General features: G+C 42.3%; 1 protein-coding gene across 1 annotated transcript in view; it reads right to left on the bottom strand.

The window, feature by feature from the left end:
* Positions 1-1,306: 1,306 nt before the first annotated feature.
* Positions 1,307-22,822, bottom strand: part of DNAJC27 (DnaJ heat shock protein family (Hsp40) member C27) — a 31,189-nt gene continuing 9,673 nt past the window's right edge. The window contains exons 2-8 of the mRNA XM_075860837.1: positions 16,806-16,966; positions 14,267-14,349; positions 10,094-10,163; positions 8,424-8,588; positions 8,130-8,252; positions 5,308-5,468; positions 1,307-2,771 (exon numbers count right to left, since the gene is read on the bottom strand). Coding sequence (XP_075716952.1) covers positions 2,639-2,771; positions 5,308-5,468; positions 8,130-8,252; positions 8,424-8,588; positions 10,094-10,163; positions 14,267-14,349; positions 16,806-16,892 — 822 coding nt within the window. The 5' untranslated portion in view covers positions 16,893-16,966 and the 3' untranslated portion in view covers positions 1,307-2,638. The remainder of the gene's footprint in view (positions 2,772-5,307; positions 5,469-8,129; positions 8,253-8,423; positions 8,589-10,093; positions 10,164-14,266; positions 14,350-16,805; positions 16,967-22,822) is intronic.

Here is a 22,822-nt window from a genome sequence, read left to right as displayed (position 1 = left end):
AATGTAATGTATATACACAGTGACTCCACCAGCAGAATAGTGAGTGCAGCTCTGGAGTATAATACAGGATGTAACTCAGGAGCAGTACAGGATAAGTAATGTAATGTATGTACACAGTGACTCCACCAGCAGAATAGTGAGTGCAGCTCTGGAGTATAATACAGGATGTAACTCAGGATCAGTACAGGATAAGTAATGTAATGTATATACACAGTGACTCCACCAGCAGAATAGTGAGTGCAGCTCTGGAGTATAATACAGGATGTAACTCAGGAGCAGTACAGGATAAGTAATGTAATGCATGTACACAGTGACTCCACCAGCAGAATAGTGAGTGCAGCTCTGGAGTATAATACAGGATGTAACTCAGGATCAGTACAGGATAAGTAATGTAATGTATATACACAGTGACTCCACCAGCAGAATAGTGAGTGCAGCTCTGGAGTATAATACAGGATGTAACTCAGGAGCAGTACAGGATAAGTAATGTAATGTATGTACACAGTGACTCCAGCAGCAGAATAGTGAGTGCAGCTCTGGAGTATAATACAGGATGTAACTCAGGATCAGTACAGGATAAGTGATGTAATGTATGTACACAGTGACTCCACCAGCAGAATAGTGAGTGCAGCTCTGGAGTATAATACAGGATGTAACTCAGGATCAGTACAGGATAAGTAATGTAATGTATGTACACAGTGACTCCACCAGCAGAATAGTGAGTGCAGCTCTGGAGTATAATACAGGATATAACTCAGGATCAGTACAGGATAAGTAATGTAATGTATATTCTTAATATTTTATGTAGATTACCTAAAAAATGGCATTAAAAAGTGGACATATCCATTAAGACATTACAGGTCAAAAAGTTTGTGCTGATGATTTCCATAGCAGTATTGTGATACTATAGGCAGTAGGGGGCAGTATCTTGGTTTTATGACTTTGCTGTGGTTATTTTGGGCTATTCCACCAGTAAATCGTTACTTTAAAATGACCAATAATGTTTCTGGGTCGTCCAATCCGTCGTCTGATTTCTTTCTGCTTCAGTTAATCTTTACTCTGTGCAGTTCAGAAAACCTCACCTGTTACCTGGAAACCATCAACAAGCATGTCGTGATCTTCTGTTGATCGGTCCCATTATATATTTATTTTTTCTAATTATAACTAAGCTAGCTGCTTCGATTATTAACACATAAATATCTAAGACCTGCAAGGTATTAAGTGTTAATGGGGGGTATTAAGTTGTTCATGAATAGTGATTGAGGAGTTATTAAGGTGTGAAAGAGAAAATCAAACCTACAGCAGATTTACAGAACGACAATTATGTAATTAAAATACCAAATAGCCATATATAATAAAAATACAATAACAGATCCATCAACAGCAGCTTGTTGATAGGCTCCAGATACATCATAGCTGCCAATTTAACTCTAGATCTGACTTGTTTATAGCAGAGATTACGTAAAGGATGTTATGCTGAGAAGCAGACACCAATGCCACCGTTTAAGAGAAATATATGTCCCACAGGTATCCACAGCGCCCAGACAGACGGGGGCATGGACTTGGCACCATGTGCTTTGCATAGCAGGAAATACATTGTATGTGCTTTCAGATCTGCTAAAACAAGTAAAGCTAAAGGGCATTCGCACCTGAGTTATTACTTGGTGGTATCGGACACCGTCACTTTTCATGGAAATATGGAAGCTAGGTGGCAGTGTTCTGTGACCTATAACTACCATGATAGCAAAACGTTACATGCACAAAGTCACACTTCACAAAAGCTCAACAACATGGCAGCAGGACATGCAAAGTCCTCGCAAACCCGTCATTATGAACCTTTTTTATAACCTATAAACCAGTAGCGCCCCCTACAGGGAGAAATGTGCGTGGCCTTTCCATCTGCTTTTATCGTAAAAAGGGTTTTCTCCTCATATGGGGGTCATAAAGAGTCTACCCACTAAGGTTCCCGGTGTCAGCCGCAGTCAAGAACCTAATATCATTAGATGTCCCAATAGTCAGACCCACGGCGATCAACACATTTTGCCTCATGAATGGGGGTTGTCCTGGGTCACCCCTTTAAATATGATACTTATCTGCATATGAGAGATCTCGTAAATGTTAAAACTAACAAAAGAAAATAAATAAATAATTGATATATAAAGCACCATTGTTTTATGTGTTTAGTGACACTGTCGCTTTAAGTGAGGCCTCTGCGTCGCCACCTAGTGGTACTTTATATTTCCCTTCTTTATGCATATATTTTTTCTATTGCATCTCTCTCAAATAAATAGTTTCTTCTAAAAAAAAAGGTCATCTGATCGATATCACTTTCTCGCTCTCCTGACTCCGCCCCTTCCACGAGTAGAAACAGCACTGAGACTACGACAACGAATACAACAGCGAAATAACGGACGCAAACCGGAGCATCGAATCCTGCTTGTGCTTATACGGCTAGAACCCACCACAACGCCGGACACCGCCGTGAGCGACAACGGAAGCGTCCGCACTGTGTCTGCATGCTGAGATATTGTAACATAAATATGGCAGTGTATTGTCCACAAGGGGGCGACAGAGTCCCCCTGTACAATCCTTTGGTGCTAGGCGTGTCAGGGGATTCTCAGGGGTGGATCCATATATTCTACTTTATGTTTTTCAGCAACGCAGTTCGGGCGTTCACAACCGCCTTGAAGGCGTCTTCGCTTCCTGGAGCCACGCATTTGTCCGGGTGAAGGAGAACGGCAAGCTTGCGATAGGCTTTGTTTACTTCTTCCCTACAAGGTGAAAGAGAAGGTACATAATAATAAAAATAAATGATAAAAAACACAAAAGTCATAGTTTAAACACATATGCAGAAAATCAGTGTTAAAGGGAAGGTGTCCAAAAGGAAGGTCTTCGGCAGAGCGAAATCCGGCGCCGTTTTCATGTGGACCGGAAGCCGCGGCCGGACAGTAAGATGACGACTTCCGGCCATATGCGAAGGCGCAAGGAATAGGAGCGGAGGCGGCAGTAGCAGGTAAGTTATGTTTGAGTATGTGATTTGTGTATTATGTTCGTGTTATACTGTCTGATTACTACTGTATCTAATCCTCCTACACTGTGCATTCGCTCAGAAAATGGCGGCACACAGTGTAGGAGGTTTGAGGATTCAACCCCCTCCTTTCTCCTGGCACTAGCCGGAATAAGGGAGGGGCGATTGTGTGAGGACACTAGAGCGAGCGTGTCCACCCCAAATTTGCATCATAAAGCAATGAGGTTGCTTTACCACAGTGACCATGCTGCAATTTTGGGAATTGCTCCCTCTAGTGACCAGCACATGGAAATGTTATAAATTAGAATCTAATTTATAATATTTCCTGACTTGTGAAAAAATTAAAACAATGTGTAATCACTTATATACTAACAGTTTAACTGAAAAAAAAATAAAAAAAAAATTTCTAGCGACGCATTCCCTTTAAATGACCCAAACCGTTTCAAAATAAAATAGTTTTTATTGAGACATGATAAAAATTACAAAATACAGATAATAGCATCAAAAATGGATTAAAATATAAGTCCTCACAGTAAAGAAAATACTGAGTGGGCTACTGGCCATAACATCTATACCATACAGGAGTACATTGTAAATAAACAGCCATGGTGAGTCACATAACAAAAAAAAGACCATCAGATATACAATGGGGTAAAGAGTAGCGATGTGCCAGGAGCCCACTTACACCCAACGCGTTTCGCCATCAGGCTTAGGGGGAAAAGAATGAAGGCTCAGTGAGTCTTTTACATAAGTTAGCGCCCCAAATGCGCTCACTTTCGGTTTTGTGTTGACCTACTTCCGGTCGCCAGATTTGATTGACACTTACCTCATCCAATCCCTGTGGTCTTTACACCTACCTAGTCTTTTACAAAAAAAATTATTGGATATGGGGAGTGTCTGCCCTAAACTAGTTCACTTCCGGTTCTCACGATCATACCAACCACGCCTTAGGTAAATCCAATTAAACTACGATTTGTAGACATATATACCTTATCCTGTCAAAGAGCCTTCATCCTTTTCCCCCTAAGCCTGGTGGCGAAACGCGTTGGGTGTAAGTGGGCTCCTGGCACGTCGCTACTCTTTACCCCATTGTATATCTGCATGGTCTATTTCACAGTTGTTTTTTTTTGTTATGTGACTCACCATGGCTGTTTATTTACAATGTACTTGTGTATGGTATAGATGTTATGGCCAGTAGCCCTCTTAGTACTTTCTTTACTGTGAGGACTTATATTTTAATCCATTTTGATGCTATTAACTGTATTTTGTATTTTATGTCTCAATAAAAACTAAATTATTTTGAAAATGTTTGGGTCATTTAACACCGATTTTCTACTTATTAAAGAAGGCAATATAAGGTTAGCTATAGCGCCACCTATCGGGAAAAAAATCCTGCAAAAAATTTAAAGGAGTCCTATTCATTACATAAATATGATGACTTTAAGCTAACGGACACCAATAGAGTCCGCTCTTTCCAACTGCTCAGCCTGTGTCAGTCTGCACTGTGGTCCTAGCATTCTATTCATGTACCAGGAAGTTGCATCTGTGGCTGCAGTCTAATAGCGCTACTTGAATGGTTCTGTAAGTTATGGGGCCGGGCTGGTCTTAAAGGAATACAAAACGACCCAGTCACATATGAACTTGTTTCCAGAATAATTATAGCAGAATATCGCCTTACAATGCCAAATAACACTGCCATACAGTACCCCCATAATACCACCATATAGTGCTCACACAATAATGCCACTCCGTGTCCAAATAACACCCCCATATAATACCAAAATAAGAGTATCATACAGTACCAAGAGGATACCCTTATATAGTGCTTAAATACTATGCTCTAAAGGGGTTAATGTTGGCATTCCTAGTGGTCTATGGCAGTGAAGCAGTTAAAAGTCAAATCCCTGGTGGTCTACAGAAAAGGGTTAATAGTCAAATCCCTGGTGGTCTACAGAAAAGGGTTAATAGTCAAATCCCTGGTGGTCTAGAGCACTGAAAAGGTTAATAGATAATTCCTGGTGGTCTGGAGTAGTGAAGGGGTTAATAGGTAGGGATAGAGAGGACTGCGCGGTCATATAACCCCCCCGCCCCGTTCGCTCTATGCTCAGCCTGAATCGGGGTCTAGTCTCTTATAATTCTGCTCACTGATGACATCATAGACGTGACCCGTACGTGTTTATAAGCTTATAGTAGACAGGAGATTATACAGGTCACCCGGCCACTGTCACTCTGCACGGTCATATATATTCAGGACAGTACGAGGTGCCGCCTCTGTTTACCTGGTGGCCCCGGGCTTCACCCCCAACATGTCCCAGCTGTCCTTGCTGTTACGAATCCGGCGAATAGAATCTGCCTGTTCTTTGGTGAACCCGATGTTAATGGAGGACACCGGTTTCTTACCCCCATTGTCACATAAATCCACAATAGCCGAGTAAAAGGCCTGAGAAGAGAAGATCATGTAGTAGTGTTACCTGCAGTCCTATGTAACACCACAGATAACACAGTGATAACTCTCTGAGTACAGATAATGTAGTAGTGTTACCTGCAGTCCTATGTAACACCACAGATAACACAGTGATAACTCTCTGAGTACAGATAATGTAGTAGATTATACCTGCAGTCCTATGTAACACCACAGATAACACAGTGATAACTCTCTGAGTACAGATAATGTAGTAGTGTTACCTGCAGTCCTATGTAACATCACAGATAACACAGTGATAACTCTCTGAGTACAGATAATGTAGTAGATATTACCTGCAGTCCTATGTAACACCACAGATAACACAGTGATAACTCTCTGATTACAGATAATGTAGTAGTGTTACCTGCAGTCCTATGTAACACCACAGATAACACAGTGATAATTCTCTGAGTACAGATAATGTAGTAGTGTTACCTGCAGTCCTATGTAACACCACAGATAACACAGTGATAACTCTCTGATTACAGATAATGTAGCAGATGTTACCTGCAGTCCTATGTAACACCACAGATAACACAGTGATAAATCTCTGATTACAGATAATGTAGATGTTACCTGCAGTCCTATGTAACACCACAGATAACACAGTGATAACTCTCTGAGCACAGATAATGTAGTAGATTATACCTGCAGTCCTATGTAACACCACAGATAACACAGTGATAACTCTCTGAGTACAGATAATGTAGTAGTGTTACCTGCAGTCCTATGTAACACCACAGATAACACAGTGATAACTCTCTCAGTACAGATAATGTAGTAGATGTTACCTGCAGTCCTATGTAACACCACAGATAACAGTGATAACTCTCTGAGTACAGATAATGTAGTAGATGTTACCTGCAGTCCTATGTAACACCACAGATAACACAATGATAACTCTCTGAGTACAGATAATGTAGTGGTGTTACCTGCAGTCCTATGTAACACCACAGATAACACAATGATAACTCTCTGAGTACAGATAATGTAGTAGTGTTACCTGCAGTCCTATGTAACACCACAGATAACACACAGTGATAAATAACTCTGAGTACAGATAATGTAGTGGATGTAACCTGCAGTCCTATGTAACACCATAGATAACACACAGTGATAACTCTCTGACTACAGATAATGTAGTAGTGTTACCTGCAGTCCTATGTAACACCACAAATAACATACAGTGATAACTCTCTCAGTACAGATAATGTAGTAGATGTTACCTGCAGTCCTATGTAACACCACAAATAACATACAGTGATAACTCTCTGAGTACAGATAATGTAGTAGATGTTACATGCAGTCCTATGTAACACCGCAGATAACACAGTGAGAACTCTCTGAGTACAGATAATGCAGTAGTGTTACCTGCAGTCCTATGTAACACCACAAATAACATACAGTGATAACTCTCTGAGTACAGATAATGTAGTAGATGTTACCTGCAGTCCTATGTAACACCACAGATAACACAGTGATAACTCTCTGAGTACAGATAATGTAGTAGATGTTACCTGCAGTCCTATGTAACACCACAGATAACACAATGATAACTCTCTGAGTACAGATAATGTAGTAGATGTTACCTGCAGTCCTATGTAACTCCACAGATAACACAGTGATAACTCTCTGAGTACAGATAATGTAGTAGTGTTACCTGCAGTCCTATGTAACACCACAGATAACACAATGATAACTCTCTGAGTACAGATAATGTAGTAGATGTTACCTGCAGTCCTATGTAACTCCACAGATAACACAGTGATAACTCTCTGAGTACAGATAATGTAGTAGTGTTACCTGCAGTCCTATGTAACACCACAGATAACACACAGTGATAACACTGAGTAATGATAATGTAGTAGATGTTACCTGCAGTCCTATGTAACACCACAGATAACACTGATAACTCTCTGAGTACAGATAATGTAGTAGATGTCTCCTGCAGTCCTATGTAACACCACAGATAACACTGATAACTCTCTGAGTACAGATAATGTAGTAGATGTCTCCTGCAGTCCTATGTAACACCACATATAACACAGTGATAACTCTGAGTACAGATAATGTAGTAGATGTCTCCTGCAGTCCTATGTAACACCACATATAACACAGTGATAACTCTGAGTACAGATAATGTAGTGGTGTTACCTGCAGTCCTATGTAACACCACAGATAACACAGTGATAACATTCAGAGTACTCATAATGTAGTAGATGTTACCTGCAGTCCTATGTAACACCACAGATAACACAGTGAGAACTCTCTGATTACAGATAATGTAGTAGTTACCTGCAGTCCTATGTAACACCACAGATAACACAATGATAGCTCTCTGATTACAGATAATGTAGCAGTGTCACCTGCAGTCCTATGTAACACCGCAGATAACACAATGATAGCTCTCTGATTACAGATAATGTAGCAGTGTCACCTGCAGTCCTATGTAACACCGCAGATAACAGTGATAACTCTCTGAGTACAGATAATGTAGTGGTGTTACCTGCAGTCCTATGTAACACCACAGATAACACAGTGATAACTCTCCGAGTACTCATAATGTAGTAGATGTTACCTGCAGTCCTATGTAACACATCACAAGATTGCCACTAGGTTAGATGATGGAGTCATTACCTGGAACGTCTCGTTGATTCCTTCTCCGCTTTGCGCTGACGTTTCGTAGTACAGGAACCCCCTGCTCTCCGCCCAGAGTCGCCCTTCACTCTCGTCCACACACCGATGTTTAGTGCAGTCAATCTGTAAAGTGACACATAGTGACCTTATGGGGGCGCTGTGTACATAGAGGAGTATAAACCCCCCAACCCCTGACTCTGCTACATGACGTCTGTGGTCGGATATCGCGCAGCCTCGGCAGTACACTGCAGGGGAGATGAACAACCCAATGTTATGGGATCGCGCCGCACGCACCTTGTTTGCACAGACCGCAAAGACGATATTCTCGATGTTCCCCTGCGGGCCCAGCTCCTGCTTCATCTCGGATATCCAGGCGTCCAGACTCTCGAAGGTCTCCTTCTGACAGACGTCGTACACCAGGATCACCCCCTGCGTGTCCTTGTAGAACTCGTTCCGGACCTTGGCGGGTGGGAAGAAGCGCAGGAGGGAACGTAAAGGCGCAAAACCGCAGCTACAGCTCCAACTCATGCCCCCACCCCGCCATCTGTCACCTACTCCTTCCACGGTCTTTGCTACTCTTCCTGGATTCTGTCCCTCTTCATGTTACTCAAGAGATTCCGCAGCAGCTGGGGCAACAGACATTCCCAGCTGCGGACGAGAACTCTAGGAAAAGTGATGGGAAGCTTCATGCTAATCCGTGATTGATAGACGGGGAGCTCCAAGATCTTCTGCAGCAGTATGTGTATTGTATATGGCCACAGCTGCTGTGGAAGCTCTTTGAGAAAAATGGGAGGAGCTTCTAGTGATTGACACGGGAATCCCACTTCTTTTTCAAAAAGAGATTCTAATATTTCGTGAACTTTTAAGCTTTTTTATCAGTTCATGTTCAAATAAATATGCCGATACATGGAAACCATCAGCAGGCAGGTTAGCCGATCTGGTCGGATCTCATTACAGATTCTGACAGCCAGAGCTTTATATTTCCGTCGATTGAGCATCTGGTCAATTCTTGTAGCGTAAAACGTGCCGAAAACACGCCTAATTCCCATAGTCAACGGGAGTCGTAATTACGCGCCCAAAAACGCGTCAAAAATACTTGTCCTTTAAAAAGCGCTTGCGTTGTTAACGCTTTACACGTCACTTTTTTTTTTAGGCCTAAGAAAATGGGAAGTGTGAGTTTTTTTTAAACTATTAGTTATTTCATTTCACCAGGCAATCGTTGGAGCGCTGATCCGATACTCTAGACTTTATCTGTGCTCTATTATTAAACCTTGCCTCCGGAAAGACTTAATAGTAGGGCACTGATGGCGGACCAGGAGGCTTTCAATAGGCCTCCGGCTGTCATGGCAACCGATCGGTACCCTGCGATTTCAATGCGGGGCAAGGCGATCAGGGGACAGAAGGAGCCCCCCCCCCTCTGTCTAACTGCTTAGATGCAGCGGTTGCTATTTACCGTGGCATCTGAGGGGTTAAACGGCCTGGGCTTAACGTTATCTCCGATCCCGGCCGTGGTGGGCGGGTGTCATCTGTTTGAACAGCTGGCACCCAGCCCTCTACTGCTGAGCTTGCGCCATCTTGGGGTAGCGCACATCTGACGGAACTGTATGTCGGATGTTGCTAAGGGGTTGAAGGCAGAAGCGGTGACTGCACAAGAAATGCTGTAAAATACAGGTCCTTAAAGGGGTGCTCCACTTGTTAGAAGGATCCAATGACAATAAACAGACCACAAAGTGTCCCTTTGCTAGGACCCCCAGCGATCAGCTGTGATCTGTGGGGAAACCTGGCAGTAAGTGTACAATTTCCCTGCAGCACAACCACAGGAGAGAATAAGTATTACACGGTGTCCATTCATATCTCACAATTCCCTAGTAGGGTGTATGGGAATGGGTTTTCTAAGCTGTACACCCCCTTTAATGGACAGTACATCAGTGATTATATAGTGACCCCACATTCTTATACCATACCTCATAGAAGAACGGGTGGCCGGCCATGTCGAATATATTAACCTTGATTTCCCGTTCTCTGATTTGCACTCTGAAAACGAGACAATGATCAGACACATCAGGGCCAGCAATCACCGGGACCTTGTATGCTGGACCCCGCAGGGCCTGATGTGGCGAGGGTGCCTGCTGCTCCCCTGGGTTATGGGGCCCGGTTGCAAATACATGTTTACACCAATACAATATGTAAATAATATCCATATCATTGGCGGTGATGATGTCATAATGCTCCCAGTATACAGGAGATCTCTGTTACACCTTTGCAGTATATCAGTGATGGCAGCACGTGGGCTCACAGGTGTAAATCTTGCGGTCCATTGTGCCACTCCCTCCTTCCGCCTAGTACTTGGATTAGAGGAGACATATTTGTCCAGTAGGTGGCAGCATCACATGAAACTACTTATAATATCCAGAGGAGGGAGAGGAGACTGGAGCCCGGGCAAGTGCGTATTCTAGAAGGGGGAAGGGAGGGCTTGTCAGCACTCTGGGGCACATGTGCAATTCGGGAGCCTTGTGGTTATCGCTGTATATACGGGCAGGCAGATATCGCTGTATATAGGGGCAGGCAGATATCGCAGTATATAGGGGCAGGCAGATATCGCAGTATATAGGGCAGGCAGATATCGCAGTATATAGGGGCAGGCAGATATCGCAGTATATAGGGGCAGGCAGATATCGCAGTATATAGGGGCAGGCAGATATAGCAGTATATAGGGGCAGGCAGATATAGCAGTATATAGGGGCAGGCAGATATAGCAGTATATAGGGGCAGGCAGATATAGCAGTATATAGGGGCAGACAGATATCGCAGTATATAGGGGCAGGCAGATATCGCAGTATATAGGGGCAGGCAGATATCGCAGTATATAGGGGCAGGCAGATATCGCAGTATATAGGGGCAGGCAGATATCGCAGTATATAGGGGCAGGCAGATATCGCAGTATATAGGGAAGGCAGATATCGCAGTATATAGGGCAGGCAGATATCGCAGTATATAGGGCAGGCAGATATCGCAGTATATAGGGGCAGGCAGATATCGCAGTATATAGGGGCAGGCAGATATCGCAGTATATAGGGGCAGGCAGATATCGCAGTATATAGGGGCAGGCAGATATCACAGTATATAGGGGCAGGCAGATATCGCAGTATATAGGGCAGGCAGATATCGCAGTATATAGGGGCAGGCAGATATCGCAGTATATAGGGGCAGGCAGATATCGCAGTATATAGGGGCAGGCAGATATAGCAGTATATAGGGGCAGGCAGATATAGCAGTATATAGGGGCAGGCAGATATAGCAGTATATAGGGGCAGACAGATATCGCAGTATATAGGGGCAGGCAGATATCGCAGTATATAGGGGCAGGCAGATATCGCAGTATATAGGGCAGGCAGATATCGCAGTATATAGGGCAGGCAGATATCGCAGTATATAGGGGCAGGCAGATATCGCAGTATATAGGGGCAGGCAGATATCGCAGTATATAGGGGCAGGCAGATATCGCAGTATATAGGGGCAGGCAGATATCGCAGTATATAGGGAAGGCAGATATCGCAGTATATAGGGGCAGGCAGATATCGCAGTATATAGGGCAGGCAGATATCGCAGTATATAGGGGCAGGCAGATATCGCAGTATATAGGGGCAGGCAGATATCGCAGTATATAGGGGCAGGCAGATATCGCTGTATATAGGGGCAGGCAGATATCGCTGTATATAGGGGCAGGCAGATATCGCAGTATATAGGGCAGGCAGATATCGCAGTATATAGGGCAGGCAGATATCGCAGTATATAGGGCAGGCAGATATCGCAGTATATAGGGGCAGGCAGATATCGCAGTATATAGGGGCAGGCAGATATCGCAGTATATAGGGGCAGGCAGATATCGCAGTATATAGGGGCAGGCAGATATCGCAGTATATAGGGGCAGGCAGATATCGCAGTATATAGGGGAAGGCAGATATCGCAGTATATAGGGCAGGCAGATATCGCAGTATATAGGGGCAGGCAGATATCGCAGTATATAGGGGCAGGCAGATATCACAGTATATAGGGGCAGGCAGATATCGCAGTATATAGGGGCAGGCAGATATCGCAGTATATAGGGCAGGCAGATATCGCAGTATATAGGGCAGGCAGATATCGCAGTATATAGGGCAGGCAGATATCGCAGTATATAGGGCAGGCAGATATCGCAGTATATAGGGCAGGCAGATATCGCAGTATATAGGGGCAGGCAGATATCGCAGTATATAGGGGCAGGCAGATATCGCAGTATATAGGGGCAGGCAGATATCGCAGTATATAGGGGCAGGCAGATATCGCAGTATATAGGGGCAGGCAGATATCGCAGTATATAGGGGCAGGCAGATATCGCAGTATATAGGGGCAGGCAGATATCGCAGTATATAGGGGCAGGCAGATATCGCAGTATATAGGGGCAGGCAGATATATCAATATATAGGGGCAGGCATATATAGCAGTATATAGAGGCAGGCAGATATAGCAGTATATAGGGGCAGGCAGATATAGCAGTATATAGGGGCAGGCAGATATAGCAGTATATAGGGGCAGGCAGATATAGCAGTATATAGGGGCAGGCAGATATCGCAGTATACAGGGGCAGGCAGATATAACAGTATACAGGGGCAGGCAGATATAACAGTATATAGGGGCAGGCAGATATCACCGTATATAGGGGCAGTCAGATATTGCAGTATATAGGGGCAGGCAGATATAGCCGTATATAGGGGCAGGCAGATATAGCAGTATATAGGGGCAGGCAGATATCGCAGTATATAGGGGCAAGCAGATATAGCAGTATACAGGGGCAGGCAGATATAACAGTATACAGGGGCAGGCAGATATAACAGTATATAGGGGCAGGCAGATATCACCGTATATAGGGGCAAGCAGATATAGCGGTATATAGGGGCAGGCAGATATAGCAGTATATAGAGGCAGGCAGATATCGCAGTATATAGGGGCAGGCAGATATCACAGTATATAGGGGCAGGCAGATATCGCAGTATATAGGGGCAGGCAGATATCGCAGTATATAGGGGCAGGCAGATATATCAATATATAGGGGCAGGCAGATATAGCAGTATATAGAGGCAGGCAGATATAGCAGTATATAGGGGCAGGCAGATATAGCAGTATATAGGGGCAGGCAGATATCGCAGTATATAGGGGCAGGCAGATATAGCAGTATATAGGGACAGGCAGATATAGCAGTATATAGGGGCAGGCAGATATCGCAGTATATAGGGGCAGGCAGATATTGCAGTATATAGGGGCAGGCAGATATCGCAGTATATAGGGGCAGGCAGATATCGCAGTATATAGGGCAGGCAGATATCGCAGTATATAGGGGCAGGCAGATATCACAGTATATAGGGGCAGGCAGATATCGCAGTATATAGGGGCAGGCAGATATCGCAGTATATAGGGGCAGGCAGATATCGCAGTATATAGGGTCAGGCAGATATCGCAGTATATAGGGTCAGGCAGATATCGCAGTATATAGGGGCAGGCAGATATCACAGTATATAGGGGCAGGCAGATATCACAGTATATAGGGGCAGGCAGATATCGCAGTATATAGGGGCAGGCAGATATATCAATATACAGGGGCAGGCAGATATAGCAGTATATAGAGGCAGGCAGATATCGCAGTATATAGGGGCAGGCAGATATAGCAGTATATAGGGGCAGGCAGATATAGCAGTATATAGGGGCAGGCAGATATCGCAGTATATAGGGACAAGCATATATATAAGTATATAGAAGCAGGCAGATATTGCCGTATATAGGGGCAGGCAGATATCGCCGTATATAGGGACAAGCAGATATAGCAGTATATAGAAGCAGGCAGATATTGCCGTATATAGGGGCAGGCAGATATCGCCGTATATAGGGGCAGGCAGATATCGCAGTATATAGGGCAGGCAGATATAGCAATATATAGGGTAAGGCAGATATCGCAGTATATAGGGGCAGGCAGATAACGCTGTATATAGGAGCAGGCAGATATTGCAGTAATAAAAACATGTGACTTTTTCTCCCTCATTCCTATAAAAGGTCGGAGTGTAGCCCCCGCTTTACTGACAGGTCATGGAGGATTTCATACTTACTTAGTGACCCCGTAATCAATCCCGATAGTCGTCTGATATTTGGGGACGAATCTCTTTTCGCAGTAACGCTTTATAATGCAGCTCTAGGGAGGAGTAAATATACGCACATTAGTCCTCTGTGTCACTCCTAGGTACATACACAACACCCAAAACTGATCATCATACAGGGTGGATCACATCCGGATTATAAGGTGATATCTATACTGAAACATTGTAACAAGCTCTTCAGCAGTGAGCAGAGAGGTTTTCAGCTTCTTTGAATGTGAACAAAAAAGGTTTCCATTCACTAACAGAAAGCACAGATCTTGAAACTGATGAATAATTAAAACGTATGTTAAAAAGTGCAGAACTTTTCATTATACAAGAATAACAGCATATGTTTACAGGCGAGCCACTTATATAAATATATATTACATTACTTATCCTTTACTGATCCTGAATTACATCCTGTATTATACTCCAGAGCTGCACTCACTATTCTCCTAGTGAAGTCACTGTGTACATACATTACTTATCCTGTACTGATCCTGAGTTACATCCTGTATTATACTCCAGAGCCGCACTCACTATTCTGCTGGTGGAGTCACTGTGTACATACATTACATTACTTATCCTGTACTGATCCTGAGTTACAGCCTGTATTATACTCCAGAGCTGCACTCACTATTCTCCTAGTGAAGTCACTGTGTACATACATTACTTATCCTGTACTGATCCTGAGTTACATCCTGTATTATACTCCAGAGCTGCACTCACTATTCTGCTGGTGGAGTCACTGTGTACAAACATTACATTACTTATCCTGTACTGGTCCTGAGTTACATCCTGTATTATACACCAGAGCTGTACACACTATTCTGCTGGTGGAGTCACTGTGTACATACATTACTTATCCTGTACTGATCCTGAGTTACATCCTGTATTATACTCCAGAGCTGCACTCACTATTCTGCTGGTGGAGTCACTGTGTACCTACATTACATTACTTATCCTGTACTGATCCTGAGTTACATCCTGTATTATACTCCAGAGCTGCACTCACTATTCTGCTGGTGGAGTCACTGTGTACATACATTACATTACTTATCCTGTACTGATCCTGAGTTATATCCTGTATTATACTCCAGAGCTGCACTCACTATTCTGCTGGTGGAGTCACTGTGTACATATATTACATTACTTATCCTGTACTGATCCTGAGTTACATCCTGTATTATACTCCAGAGCTGCACTCACTATTCTGCTGGTGGAGTCACTGTGTACATACATTACATTACTTATCCTGCACTGATCCTGAGTTACATCCTGTATTATACTCCAGAGCTGCACTCACTATTCTGCTGGTGGAGTCACTGTGTACATATATTACATTACTTATCCTGTACTGATCCTGAGTTACATCCTGTATTATACTCCAGAGCTGCACTCACTATTCTGCTGGTGGAGTCACCGTGTACATACATTACATTACTTATCCTGTACTGATCCTGAGTTACATCCTGTATTATACTCCAGAGCTGCACACACTATTCTGCTGGTGGAGTCACTGTGTACATACATTACTTATCCTGTACTGATCCTGAGTTATATCCTGTATTCTACTCCAGAGCTGTGCTCACTATTCTGCTGGTGGAGTCACTGTGTACATACATTACATTACTTATCCTGTACTGATCCTGAGTTACATCCTGTATTCTACTCCAGAGCTGTGCTCACTATTCTGCTGGTGGAGTCACTGTGTACATTCATTTCAATCCACACTGTGCTCCCATAACAGAGCCAGCCACATAGTATAAGCCACACAAAGCTCCACATAGTATTGCCAGCCATAGCGCTCCCCACAACCGTGCATGCTACACTGTGCCCCCATTGCAGCCACACAGTGCACTGTTATGGGTGAAGAATGTGTTGCTGGCTCTAATATATGCGGCAAACAGCTGTATACGTGTACTATTGGTACTTACCTGTCTTACCTGCGCCACTCCTCTTATCTCCTGCATTATTTTTTTAATAAACCGTTCGGTCAGTGTGTTTGGTGTAACTTTATAATCAGTTTTTATTAAAACATTGTATAACTTTTTTTTAGATAGCGCTGCTGTGTATTCTCTATACGTAGAGGCTGTATGGAGAGCTAAATCCGGTTCCCGTCAGATCCGCGGGACTGACGGGTTCAGTGACAGCGGGTCACTGCATAATACAGAGAAACGATATCTAAAAAAGTAAAAGGAATTTTTAATAAAAACGAATTATAAAGTTACACCAAACGAAAAAAACAACGCCCCTCAAAGGCGTACAAAGGAGCAGACACCAGGGGGCGCTCACATGTATCTTCCATAATCTGCACTGATTTCTATGATCAGTGCGGGAAGAGAGGAAGGATTCGACATCAAATGAGGACACCCCGTTCTCCGCATCATACGGCTGTGATCCTACTGTGTGCACTACAATCCCAGCAAGAAGTTGTGCATACTGGACAAGCCAAACTGACGGGAGGTCTTGTGGGTGGATCATGACATGTTCCTCGGCCGCCGTCTCTTACCTTTCCCACCTCGGCGTTGCCCATACTGATGACTTTGATGCGCAGCGCCTTGCGGTTCTCTTTTCTCTTCTGTAAGTTGGTCTCCATCGCTGCGTTAGAGGCAGAAAACGTATAGAATGACCGAAGAAGAGAACGGCGGTGTGCGGGTGTACAGCACCAACCTATAGAGACAGATGTATGAAACATATGTCAAGCTATATAGTGTATATAGAGATCATAGCCCTATATATCCTGTATCGTACGCTGTATGTAGAGCTGAGCGCTGTATATCCTGTATATTACACTGTATGTATAGAGCTGAGCCCTGTATATCCTGTATATTACACTGTATGTATAGAGCCGAGCGCCGTATATCCTGTATATTACACTGTATGTATAGAGCTGAGCGCTGTATATCCTGTATATTACACTGTATGTATAGAGCTGAGCGCTGTATATCCTGTATATTACACTGTATGTATAGAGCTGAGCGCTGTATATCCTGTATATTACACTGTATGTATAGAGCTGAGCCCTGTATATCCTGTATATTACACTGTATGTATAGAGCCGAGCGCCGTATATCCTGTATATTACACTGTATGTATAGAGCCGAGCGCTGTATATCCTGTATATTACACTGTATGTATAGAGCTGAGCGCTGTATATCCTGTATATTACACTGTATGTATAGAGCTGAGCGCTGTATATCCTGTATATTACACTGTATGTATAGAGCTGAGCCCTGTATATCCTGTATATTACACTGTATGTATAGAGCTGAGCCCTATATATCCTGTATTGTACGCTGTATGTAGAGCTGAGCGCTGTATATCCTGTATATTACACTGTATGTATAGAGCTGAGCCCTGTATATCCTGTATATTACACTGTATGTATAGAGCTGAGCCCTGTATATCCTGTATATTACACTGTATGTATAGAGCTGAGCCCTGTATATCCTGTATATTACACTGTATGTATAGAGCTGAGCGCTGTATATCCTGTATATTACACTGTATGTATAGAGCTGAGCGCTGTATATCCTGTATATTACACTGTATGTATAGAGCTGAGCCCTGTATATCCTGTATATTACACTGTATGTATAGAGCTGAGCGCTGTATATCCTGTATATTACACTGTATGTATAGAGCTGAGCCCTGTATATCCTGTATATTACACTGTATGTAGAGCTGAGCGCTGTATATCCTGTATATTACACTGTATGTATAGAGTTGAGCGCTGTATATCCTGTATATTACACTGTATGTATAGAGCTGAGCCCTGTATATCCTGTATATTACACTGTATGTATAGAGCTGAGCCCTGTATATCCTGTATATTACACTGTATGTATAGAGCTGAGCCCTGTATATCCTGTATATTACACTGTATGTATAGAGCTGAGCCCTGTATATCCTGTATATTACACTGTATGTATAGAGCTGAGCCCTGTATATCCTGTATATTACACTGTATGTATAGAGCTGAGCGCTGTATATCCTGTATATTACACTGTATGTAGAGCTGAGCGCTGTATATCCTGTATATTACACTGTATGTATATCATGTATATTACACTGTATGTATAGAGCTGAGCGCTGTATATCCTGTATATTACACTGTATGTATAGAGCTGAGCGCTGTATATCCTGTATATTACACTGTATGTATAGAGCTGAGCCCTGTATATCCTGTATATTAAGCTGTATGTATAGAGCTGAGCGCTGTATATCCTGTATATTACACTGTATGTATAGAGCTGAGCGCTGTATATCCTGTATATTACACTGTATGTATAGAGCTGAGCCCTGTATATCCTGTATATTACACTGTATGTATAGAGCTGAGCGCTGTATATCCTGTATATTACACTGTATGTATAGAGCTGAGCCCTGTATATCCTGTATATTACACTGTATGTATAGAGCTGAGCCCTGTATATCCTGTATATTACACTGTATGTATAGAGCTGAGCGCTGTATATCCTGTATCGTACGCTGTATGTAGAGCTGAGCGCTGTATATCCTGTATATTACACTGTATGTATAGAGCTGAGCCCTGTATATCCTGTATATTACACTGTGTATAGAGCTGAGCCCTGTATATCCTGTATATTACGCTGTATGTATAGAGCTGAGCCCTGTATATCCTGTATATTACACTGTATGTATAGAGCTGAGCGCTGTATATCCTGTATATTACACTGTATGTATAGAGCTGAGCCCTGTATATCCTGTATATTACACTGTATGTATAGAGCTGAGCCCTGTATATCCTGTATATTACACTGTATGTATAGAGCTGAGCGCTGTATATCCTGTATATTACACTGTATGTAGAGCTGAGCGCTGTATATCCTGTATATTACACTGTATGTATAGAGCTGAGCGCTGTATATCCTGTATATTACACTGTATGTATAGAGCTGAGCGCTGTATATCCTGTATATTACACTGTATGTATAGAGCTGAGCCCTGTATATCCTGTATATTACACTGTATGTATAGAGCTGAGCGCTGTATATCCTGTATATTACACTGTATGTATAGAGCTGAGCGCTGTATATCCTGTATATTACACTGTATGTATAGAGCTGAGCTGTATATCCTGTATATTACACTGTATGTATAGAGCTGAGCCCTGTATATCCTGTATATTACACTGTATGTATAGAGCTGAGCGCTGTATATCCTGTATATTACACTGTATGTATAGAGCTGAGCGCTGTATATCCTGTATATTACACTGTATGTATAGAGCTGAGCGCTGTATATCCTGTATATTACACTGTATGTATAGAGCTGAGCCCTGTATATCCTGTATATTACACTGTATGTATAGAGCTGAGCCCTGTATATCCTGTATATTACACTGTATGTATAGAGCTGAGCGCTGTATATCCTGTATATTACACTGTATGTATAGAGCTGAGCGCTGTATATCCTGTATATTACACTGTATGTATAGAGCTGAGCGCTGTATATCCTGTATATTACACTGTATGTATAGAGCTGAGCCCTGTATATCCTGTATATTACACTGTATGTATAGAGCTGAGCCCTGTATATCCTGTATATTACACTGTATGTATAGAGCTGAGCGCTGTATATCCCGTATATTACACTGTATGTATAGAGCTGAGCGCTGTATATCCTGTATATTACACTGTATGTATAGAGCTGAGCCCTGTATATCCTGTATATTACACTGTATGTATAGAGCTGAGCGCTGTATATCCTGTATATTACACTGTATGTATAGAGCTGAGCCCTGTATATCCTGTATATTACACTGTATGTATAGAGCTGAGCGCTGTATATCCTGTATATTACACTGTATGTATAGAGCTGAGCGCTGTATATCCTGTATATTACACTGTATGTATAGAGCTGAGCGCTGTATATCCTGTATATTACACTGTATGTATAGAGCTGAGCGCTGTATATCCTGTATATTACACTGTATGTATAGAGCTGAGCCCTGTATATCCTGTATATTACACTGTATGTATAGAGCTGAGCTGTATATCCTGTATATTACACTGTATGTATAGAGCTGAGCCCTGTATATCCTGTATATTACACTGTATGTATAGAGCTGAGCCCTGTATATCCTGTATATTACACTGTATGTATAGAGCTGAGCCCTGTATATCCTGTATATTACACTGTATGTATAGAGCTGAGCGCTGTATATCCTGTATATTACACTGTATGTATAGAGCTGAGCTGTATATCCTGTATATTACACTGTATGTATAGAGCTGAGCCCTGTATATCCTGTATATTACACTGTATGTATAGAGCTGAGCCCTGTATATCCTGTATATTACACTGTATGTATAGAGCTGAGCGCTGTATATCCTGTATATTACACTGTATGTATAGAGCTGAGCGCTGTATATCCTGTATATTACACTGTATGTATAGAGCTGAGCCCTGTATATCCTGTATATTACACTGTATGTATAGAGCTGAGCCCTGTATATCCTGTATATTACACTGTATGTATAGAGCTGAGCCCTGTATATCCTGTATATTACACTGTATGTATAGAGCTGAGCCCTGTATATCCTGTATATTACACTGTATGTATAGAGCTGAGCCCTGTATATCCTGTATATTACACTGTATGTATAGAGCTGAGCCCTGTATATCCTGTATATTACACTGTATGTATAGAGCTGAGCGCTGTATATCCTGTATATTACACTGTATGTATAGAGCTGAGCGCTGTATATCCTGTATATTACACTGTATGTATAGAGCTGAGCCCTGTATATCCTGTATATTACACTGTATGTATAGAGCTGAGCCCTGTATATCCTGTATATTACACTGTATGTATAGAGCTGAGCGCTGTATATCCTGTATATTACACTGTATGTATAGAGTTGAGCGCTGTATATCCTGTATATTACACTGTATGTATAGAGCTGAGCCCTGTATATCCTGTATATCACACTGTATGTATAGAGCTGAGCCCTGTATATCCTGTATATCACACTGTATGTATAGAGCTGAGCCCTGTATATCCTGTATATTACACTGTATGTATAGAGCGGAGCCCTGTATATCCTGTATATTACACTGTATGTATAGAGCTGAGCGCTGTATATCCTGTATATTACACTGTATGTATAGAGCTGAGCGCTGTATATCCTGTATATTACACTGTATGTATAGAGCTGAGCTGTATATCCTGTATATTACACTGTATGTATAGAGCTGAGCGCTGTATATCCTGTATATTACACTGTATGTATAGAGCTGAGCCCTGTATATCCTGTATATTACACTGTATGTATAGAGCTGAGCCCTGTATATCCTGTATATTACACTGTATGTATAGAGCTGAGCTGTATATCCTGTATATTACACTGTATGTATAGAGCTGAGCCCTGTATATCCTGTATATTACACTGTATGTATAGAGCTGAGCCCTGTATATCCTGTATATTACACTGTATGTATAGAGCTGAGCCCTGTATATCCTGTATATTACACTGTATGTATAGAGCTGAGCGCTGTATATCCTGTATATTACACTGTATGTATAGAGCTGAGCGCTGTATATCCTGTATATTACACTGTATGTATAGAGCTGAGCGCTGTATATCCTGTATATTACACTGTATGTATAGAGCTGAGCGCTGTATATCCTGTATATTACACTGTATGTATAGAGCTGAGCCCTGTATATCCTGTATATTACACTGTATGTATAGAGCTGAGCCCTGTATATCCTGTATATTACACTGTATGTATAGAGCTGAGCCCTGTATATCCTGTATATTACACTGTATGTATAGAGCTGAGCCCTGTATATCCTGTATATTACACTGTATGTATAGAGCTGAGCGCTGTATATCCTGTATATTACACTGTATGTATAGAGCTGAGCGCTGTATATCCTGTATATTACACTGTATGTATAGAGCTGAGCCCTGTATATCCTGTATATTACACTGTATGTATAGAGCTGAGCGCTGTATATCCTGTATATTACACTGTATGTATAGAGCTGAGCCCTGTATATCCTGTATATTAAGCTGTATGTATAGAGCGGAGCCCTGTATATCCTGTATATTACACTGTATGTATAGAGCTGAGCGCTGTATATCCTGTATATTACACTGTATGTATAGAGCTGAGCCCTGTATATCCTGTATATTACACTGTATGTATAGAGCTGAGCGCTGTATATCCTGTATATTACACTGTATGTATAGAGCTGAGCGCTGTATATCCTGTATATTACACTGTATGTATAGAGCTGAGCGCTGTATATCCTGTATATTACACTGTATGTATAGAGCTGAGCCCTGTATATCCTGTATATTACACTGTATGTATAGAGCTGAGCCCTGTATATCCTGTATATTACACTGTATGTATAGAGCTGAGCCCTGTATATCCTGTATATTACACTGTATGTATAGAGCTGAGCCCTGTATATCCTGTATATTACACTGTATGTATAGAGCTGAGCCCTGTATATCCTGTATATTACACTGTATGTATAGAGCTGAG

The sequence above is a fragment of the Rhinoderma darwinii genome, chromosome 4 (genome assembly GCF_050947455.1).
Source record: "Rhinoderma darwinii isolate aRhiDar2 chromosome 4, aRhiDar2.hap1, whole genome shotgun sequence".
NCBI lineage: Eukaryota > Metazoa > Chordata > Amphibia > Anura > Rhinodermatidae > Rhinoderma > Rhinoderma darwinii.
Note: the sequence above shows the minus strand (reverse complement) of the source record. Positions and strands in the feature narration are given on the sequence as shown.